At 40.9% G+C, this 8,867-nt stretch overlaps 2 protein-coding genes across 2 annotated transcripts; one reads left to right on the top strand and one right to left on the bottom strand.

Moving 5' to 3' along the window:
* Nucleotides 1-1,282: 1,282 nt before the first annotated feature.
* Nucleotides 1,283-4,923, top strand: SARC_02437 (hypothetical protein). Its single transcript, XM_014303806.1, has 3 exons — nt 1,283-1,548; nt 2,496-2,693; nt 3,414-4,923. The coding sequence occupies exons 1-3, from the start codon at nt 1,338-1,340 to the stop codon at nt 3,845-3,847; spliced, it is 843 nt and encodes a 280-aa protein (XP_014159281.1). The 5' UTR covers nt 1,283-1,337; the 3' UTR covers nt 3,848-4,923.
* Nucleotides 4,924-4,934: 11 nt separating this feature from the next.
* On the bottom strand, nt 4,935-7,957 carry SARC_02436 (hypothetical protein). The gene is made up of 5 exons (XM_014303805.1): nt 7,719-7,957; nt 7,148-7,220; nt 6,759-7,023; nt 6,387-6,584; nt 4,935-6,238 (listed from the first exon to the last, which is right to left on the bottom strand). Exons 1-5 carry the CDS (start codon nt 7,893-7,895, stop codon nt 5,437-5,439), a joined length of 1,515 nt encoding a protein of 504 aa, XP_014159280.1. The 5' UTR covers nt 7,896-7,957; the 3' UTR covers nt 4,935-5,436.
* Between the last annotated feature and the right edge of the window lie 910 nt (nt 7,958-8,867).

Here is an 8,867-nt window from a genome sequence, read left to right as displayed (position 1 = left end):
TAACTAGTTACTACTAGATATATATATATATATATATATATATATATATATATATATATATATATAATATATAAATATGTATATATTATACATATATATATATATAGTATATAGATATACATATTGCGATCTCGCCGCTTGCAATAGGTATGACACATATCAGTAGTTGCTACTATTAGATACCATACATTGATATCAGTTTTACATACGTTTACAAGACCTCCTTGCGCTAACCTATATCGAGACTAACCGAGATTTATGCTGTGTTGATGTAGCACTCGGTGTAGACCAATCAACTAGAAGTGTAGGGGTGATGAACTGTGCTTCAAAGCTCGTTAACTGTATCAATACTGTGAGCAGAACCCCCTGTTCATTGAGATCGTATTATGTCAACGATGATTGAGCGGAGAGCAACGTAAAGTGTATCGTAGGTCTGCCTATAATAATTTGCAGAGTATCCGAAAACGTATGTCACCAAGCCACAATAATTAAAAGGTCTATTTAGTCCTTGACTCGTGCTTTGGGCGAGTCGGACATCGGAGAATACAATGAAACGTGAAATAAGTGTAAGCACCTACAACACATCTTTTACCACATGTGCAAGCCTTGTCCAAAAAGGAGAGCTGTCGCGGGTCTGGAATACTGTACAAAATACAATACTAACGACCTAGGCGCACAGGCAATGATCAAAGATTACATACCACTTCTACATATGCTCTAAACTATTTATCATAGCTATACGTGTACACGTACTGTATTTAAAATGGCACTCTCTATCTATGCGTGTGGTGATGCGAGGTTCTCTCGGTGGCCTTTGCGTTGTTGGGATATGTGTAAATATGTACATATGGTTGTATGAATGTAAATAAATATTATAGCCTTTTTCTGAAGTTCAGACAAGGCTGTCATAGCCTTCTTGATAGGTAAGGCTATGTATCAGCAACAGAAGGCTATGACATGAGCCATTGACTGTATAGGTAAAATAGAGACCGAGTGCATCACCAAGTGTTCTTAGGGGTCTCTTGGTGTACTTTGTTCGTTTTTTTTATGTAGCCTTCTAAATTAAAATTAGGGCGGCAAAACAAAATAGTGTGAAAAAAACTCAAAAAAAAAATTCCAAATACCCGCCGAAGAGGCGGTAGGAGGGCAGGGCCAGTCATATAGTCACACTCATCCGATCATCAGTCACATTCCCCATTCATTGCTACATTCATTGGCCACATTTTTTCGAGTTATTAGTGATCGACTGATCGTTGTACATTTGTCATGTAGGAGGTTATGAAATATACATAAATACATCGGCACAGGTACTTTACCCTGGCTTATCCTTGAATACAATGGCAGACAATGACGGAAGTCCATCGCATGAACGCACACTACATGAGGAGAAGAAGCAAATCGAAGAAGAGTTTTTCGAGGAGCAGGCGGCTCGCTCCGTTGCTGGGCAACAGAGAAGACGCGTAACAGTACAAACAAGAGCAGGCGAATCGTTTGGTGTGAGCATCTGTCGGTTTGGAGTATCATTTTACATCACAGAGGTTTTAACGGGTATGCATTCCGATTCAATTTTTGTCAACGCTTATAGTCCGCAATGTGTGTCTGATCCGTTGCTATTGCCGTGTACGTACTTTAAGTGTTCGACCGCTTTACTAGTAGTTATATCCTTGTCATTCGGGCTCGTACGCGGTTATTTGTCTTTCCTATTGCCGTGATATATTGTCGAGAACCATATAGAGTCATTTCGATATTATCGGAGTGAGTGTGACTTTTGCATTTGGGATCTGTGACCCGCGTACAACTATATTCCTATGCAATGTCACATTCGATTAAAATCGCTCTAGCTGCTTGGAGTACATGTGATGTGATGGTGTTCACTTCAATATCTAGTCTGTCATCAGTTATTCGTTAGTTGTAACGATTGTAACTAAAGGTCCGAGGACATCTATACACGGGTAGTAGCTAAGTGAAGATTGTGATGTGATGGTGTTCACTACAATATCTAGTCTGTCGTCAGTTATTCGTTAATTGTAACGATTGTAACTAAAGGTCCGAGGACATCTATACACGGGTAGTAGCTAAGTGAAGATTGTGACGGCTGGCACGTGGTGCAAATGTATAGTTTGTCATAAGTTAGTCACGCGTGTGCCTACCTGCGTGATATAAAACTCCATAGGTGCCGAGTTCGGGCTCAGCACATTCGTACCTGCTCCATGTGACTATTTTGGGAGGGTGGATTCCTTGTGACTATAAACCGGGAAGGTGTTAAACTTTCAAAAACTAAGTACTGTCCAGATCTGCTATGCTACATGTAGTAAATTTATTTTTATAGCTAAATGGTACCTCTCAACAACAAGGATAATTTCAAATAGAGCTCATCTCACTCGTGCTCCGCCGCTTAACCCGAAACAGGGTGTGATAGAATCCGTCCGAAAGGAAAGTTCACACCCATTCTGATCTGTTTTAAAGTAGAATGCAATCGTATTAACACTACTCAGGAACGAAGGCATATGCAGCCGGCCTGAGTGTAGGAGATCGTATCGACTGCGTGAATGAAGAAACTGTGCAAGGGAGTGACAATTACAACTCCGTTGATATATTAGAGATGTGCAAAAACTTCGACGAGATTCGTTTAATGGTTGCTGAGAAGCCCATCACCCGTTTATGGAGAGTGTACCAGGACCCTACGGTTACCCGTATGTTGGCTATGTTTATTTTTGTATAATCGGGTGGTTGTACGGCCGTTTGGCATATGATTTCGAATGCAAACGTTGTATACGTGCTATATTTTGTTTGGATTTCAGTAGTAGCTCGTATGTTGTATACATATGGTGCTCCTTTCCTATGGATATGTTTATACTACATAAATTAGTTACTGACACCATTGATAACCCTTTATTTATGTCTATAATATTTTGTGTATGTATTATACAAACATAAAACACAACAATATTAGAGTATTAAAGCTATGTATCTGATTGTACGTTTATGATCCAACGCATAGCTGAATTTTCTAGTGCTGTGTGTATAAGATCATACCTTTTGTATCTTCACATATATACATATATATATATGTGTGTGTATGTTTGTATGTATGTATGTATGTATTACGTACATACCGTTATGTATATATATATATATACATATATGTATGTATATGTATATATACATATATATGTATTTATATATATGTATATGTATATATATATATACATATGTATATAAAATATGTGTGTATATACCTTTACATATTTTATATATAGGTTTGTTTTATGACTTAAACATTGTTGAATTCTTCCGTTGTGCTGCCTATTATTAGCTCATACTATCCTGATTACCTTGTCTTATTCATCAGGATTGTTATATAGTACAGTCTGTTTTTATTTACAAATCGTCAATTTTCATTTATTATATAGGGGCTGTGCGCATGGACGACGACTTAGGTCGGCCTGTTGTACACCTCGCCGCCACGGACGCGATGAACGAAATGCAGCCAGGACTGACTATATTTGAGGTGAATGGTCGCGATGTTCTGCATCTACATGATAAGGATGTGATCAATTCTATGGTGAAAGCGTTAGAGAAGCAGTTAAGGGTTGATGTGTCGTTTGTACCGACAGTGTTCGCCAACGAAGTGGTGAAAGCAAGGGAAGCACGGAGAGAGCGATATAGACAACAGGGTGGAGTATCACATGCGACCGGTCAAGTTTCGCTAGCGGTTGGCTTACGAACCGGGACACCGACAGCTCATGGGCCCCAAACGACATACTCAAGTAATGTAGCACCTGCAGTTCGTGCGCCTCCAGTTCAGACACCTCCGGCAAATAATTCTCAAAGTAACGCTTACTGATAAGATGCCGCAGCCAAAGTGTACATGACGGCGAGAAGGAGATTCGTGTGTAATTAGAATTGAGATGGTATACCGCCAATGTTCAGATTTTATCTGATATACGGCGGCCGCATTGAGTATTTTGCTATTTCCACACGGACCTCATGTATAGTCACTGGATTGATATGATTCTTTTATCTGGCAATGTTTTCCAGCAGCTTGGCTATGATGGTAGGATCAAAAAGGCCAGATCTGCAGGACTGTTCTCACCACATTGCATCTCCTTTTATAGCAGAGCATCATCTACCTGGGCATCGTATATTCGTGTGCAGGAGCAACAGTATAGCCATAGCGAGCGTTCATCGTCAGTACCGGTTGAACAACCCGATCCAGCACAGTCTATCGTCAAGATCTTTACGTAATTTCAAAATCTGACAGTATGATAGCTGGATCCTCTTGTGATGTCAGAGTTCTGTGTGATCACTAAACCTTACAGTTCGAGTGCCAGTGGGTCTGTCAGTGAATGTGTCGTATGTGAACCATGGACCGATATGAATCCGTTCCGAAGCACTCGCATACAAGGAAGCCAGGCTGGTGTGACGAACTATTCGCCCCACAGTGTGACCGGATTGCTACGAGGCTCGGAAATTAATTCTGTCATATGCAGCTAGGCTGCAACGTCCATTGCCATAATGACGGCTGCTTAGTGAATATTGTTAACTGGGTTCAGCAAGCATTTCACTAAACGCCCAAAGAGTATCGGACTTGGATGAAATACATATACAATGTCAACGTAAACAGGTCGTTTGTTAACGCATCATACATTAGTGTTCACCCTAGTAGGACTTAATATGCGCTTCATAAAATAACCCATTCGGTCGGATCGCAGCCGATGATAAATTATGTTCATAGCTCGTCACCTCGACATATTCATTTACCTCATGACCCTTTAAATACTTGCATCAGTTACAAGCCGTCAATCTTGAAATAGTGCTCAAGTTTCCATCGTATACTTTTATACTACTAATACAGAAATGGTACGGGATCTGGGTAAGTGTGAGTTCACGTTTCCTCTTCATTAAAATACCATTGTGCTCCTCCTGTGGTATGGATTTCTGTTTTATTTATTTCTATGGACATCAATTTTAGCATGGAAACTGGGGAAGCTGACCAGAGTATGGATCTCTTTCAGAACAGCGGTGTCTTGTCCTATCGGTGTTTCTGTTAATTTCCTCTCACCCAGACATTATATGTAGCATGATGCCCTGATTCCTTCTCAACCACACATACAATGTGATACGATTGAGATAAATCCCGAGTCCCACAGCGCCTACCAGCTGTGTCCAAGTGGTCCCCGAGATCAAGTATCGTGCTTGTGCTGACGTCAGCACCCATACTGTGCACGAGATCACAAGTTCAATGTTTATTGAATCCTCCTCAATATGCAACTGGTCATCGTACAACCCCGCCAGGTCGCGATCAATATTAGCACCAGGCCCAGCCTCACAAACCTGACATCCGTGAAAGTATACCATCAACATTGCAGTACATGCCGAATTCAATCTGGATCGCTTATTTATAACCATTATCTATAATAATTGATGTGACTTTCACCTAGAGTTCAAATAGGGCTTCGTGATATCGCATAGATTTGACGCTTCGGTATCGTATTGTACTTGGCTGAAGTACGTCGCGAAAGCGTCGGTACCTATATCTGATGTGCTAGTACCACTACTTTCAGTTTTAGCCATAGTCTCAGCCAAACTTGAGAAGTCGCTGCTTTCTTGTGACAGTAGCGCGTTGTCCTTCAGGAAATTTGCTAGCATATCCGCGTTAGTGTTGCTCGTAGGGGTAGCTCCAATCTGTATCTGAGCGTTGAGTGTAGACGATGTCAGTGTTTCTACGGTTTTCCGCTCGCGTTTTGGATTCGATCGCGGATGCTGCTGAAGAAATTGCTGCTGCTGTTGCTGCCGCTGAGCTGTTGACTTGCTACTGTTCGTTCGTGCATATGATGCATCTGAGGCTCCAGATAGACCATTGAGAATATTCTTGAGCTTCAAGAGCGCCGATTCCGCGTTGCTACACCCCTTACTTATCTGATCGGAGGGGCCTGGCGGTATCTGATCGGAGGGGCCTGGCGGTATCTTCGATGGCTCTGCCACATCGTCGCCAGTAGCTGACTGCACAACTGTTCTGGTATGCATGTTTGGCACTTTACGTAATCCGACATATTCGGGGTCCTCCCAGACTCTCGGATTCGTATCAACAGCCCAATCATCGTTAGATGTCGGTCGACGTTGTTGATACCGCAGTGAATGTTGCCGAGCCGAGATAGAAGGACCGGAATTGCATCGCGGGAAGGTTCCGTCGCTGGCGGTGTAGCCCAAATATCTATCATCGCCCATCGCATGCCTGTTTGTGTACATGATGATATAATGTTATAATTCAGAAGGCTGGTTGCATAGATATAATCCTCATATATGTTAAAAATTGCCACCAAAGACATATCAATCCTACACACGAGAATGTATAAAAGTCGACAAGAAGTGTAGTCACGTACCGATCAGTGGCTTGATCGTAGGATCGCCGGATGTGATGACCCGAGAGCGACTGTGAGAACGGTATCTGGTTCATTGTCGTGTTGAAATCATCCTCGCGCCTCTCTCTAAAGCTCTGGTTGATGGAGCGCCATGGGAGGGCGTCATTGCTATGGTTTCTTGGTGGGTGAGCTGAATTTTGAACTCGGGGTGGGAATCGTCTGTTGTTGCCGTATATCCCAGAGCGGTTTCAATGATTAGTTAATTATAACGATAAGAAACCCCTCGCTCGTCTCGATTTGAATGGTATAATTGATCATAGTGATCTTTAGACGATCCAAAAAGATTGCTGAATTCACACAACACAAAACATAGCGAAACATAAAAGCACTTACCGAGATCTGTTGTAGTAGATATGCGGGCTGTAAGGATGAGACCTATTTTGTGATGCATGCACTGCGATATCCTGCAAATATTCCGGGTATCGATGTCCACCCTGATATCGGTCATACATTGAATACGAGCTGGCAGGGTCCGTAAAACCATGTCTCATAGTATAATTAGAGCTGGCCATGGGGTCACCGCGCGAGTCATTCGGAGTCGGGTGTGACACATCCGCAGGTGTTACTTTTCTGAACACCATATCATCTTCATGATCAACTGTTGGGATTTAAAAAAAACGATTTAATAGTAGATCACTAAACAAATAAAATTTGAAGTCATCAGCCATGAGATTGCTAAGCGTGGAGTCAATGGCGAGTTCAATACAGTGTGGTACACTTACCTTTTGGCAAGAGTACTGTGTTCGCAAGGGGTCGCAGAGCCACAGATGGTGCAATGTGTTTCAAACGGATGTGCTGTAGTCCAACCAAAGTAAAATCATCGTGAGAATCAAGTTCGTATATAATAACTCGACTATTTTGCAAAGCAACACTCAACACTACGTTAATTTGCGGACCGCATCCTACGGGCAAGGTACTTATTGTACAATTCAATAACGAAAAGTGGTACACGTCGGCATTTGGAAAACCCACAAAATCTTCACACACAGAAAGAGCACGGATATTGTAATTGGACTGTTTTGCAAAGCACCACTCAGAAATACGCTAATCTCAAACCCGCCACCTCCGATTCACAAGAAGGTATATATCCTACTATCTATTATCTAGATGATGTTACATGTCAGATATGGCATCGAAGATAGACTTTTACACAGAAAATCGTAAAGTCGGATTGCAATGTGTTCATCAAGAATACATGAGTTGGGCTCTTGTATACGATGCGCGGTCAGCAATCAGCATGGTCTGGACTACACAAATCACACCAGATGTTCAGCGATACGAGATTATCAATACCTGATGCATTGAGTGTTCGGAAGCGTATGAACGGTCGCAGTATTCGCACTTCACATTTCGATTAAGTTGCTCGTATGACCGACGAACGCGTTTTTTCGGAGTCGTACTTTTTGACTTATCTTTTTTCAAGTCGTGCTTGTCATTTGGATTACTGTATTTTTCTAATGAAGGAGGCATATTTGTATTTAAATTGCCGCCGAACGAACTGTTGTTATGGTACAAAAGAGCTGACTAGTGGGCACTCTTGTTTATGCGTATGTAGATTGGGTGTCCACAAACTATGATTGCTTGTCGACTTACGATCAATGATATGTGTTGTAACGTTGGCATTGAAAATTAATCGGTAGCTTGTGGCAATTGTTTGTGTTGTCATTCGATACATATATATTATTTTCTGACCCGTCTCATCCTAGTCATCAAAATATCATCACTAAATGAATATCAGTCTGAGACTCCGCGATGATTATTTTTAATTGGTTGCGTATTAAACTGGTTGAAAAATAAATGTTTTAATATTTAGGAGCTTGGGAGTATGTATTTATAAAAGCTCTAAACTCTAAAGAGTAGAGGTGCCTTGACGATATCATCATTCGACATTCGATTTACTAGTAGCATATTACTAGTAGTAGAGACTTGGACAGTTATAGAATTTAATACAATAAAAATATAGCAAATGAAAGAAAAGTAATAAAAAAACTATTGTTTAGAATAAATTAAAACAGTCATTTTAAAAATAAAAATAAAAAACACACCTGTAATTTTTTTTAAACAATCCACTGTCCTTTGCGTGATTGCGTCTAACTATCGACTCCTCTTCTTGTCCTACAGACTATACGGCTACAGCCCGTTTCAAAAACATAAATGGCCCAGCTACTACTCTAGAGAGTCACAAATAAATTCCATGACTGATGTATGACTCTTGAGGAAATTTTCGATACTGAAAAAAAGGTTTTCTAAAAGCCTGTGGCCCTTTGTACGCCCTACAGGCTACTGCTAACGTCAATAAGTTAGACGTGCACGAGGTAAACGTTAGATTTTTAACGGTAACTTTTATTTGGGACAAATCAATTATCAATTTTTTCAAATGTGCACTCGATAAGTTGTTCTATTTTTGAAAATATTGGGCCCCGAAATGTGTAATAGCCAATC

The sequence above is a fragment of the Sphaeroforma arctica genome (assembly GCF_001186125.1).
Source record: "Sphaeroforma arctica JP610 unplaced genomic scaffold supercont1.109, whole genome shotgun sequence".
NCBI lineage: Eukaryota > Ichthyosporea > Ichthyophonida > Sphaeroforma > Sphaeroforma arctica.
Note: the sequence above shows the minus strand (reverse complement) of the source record. Positions and strands in the feature narration are given on the sequence as shown.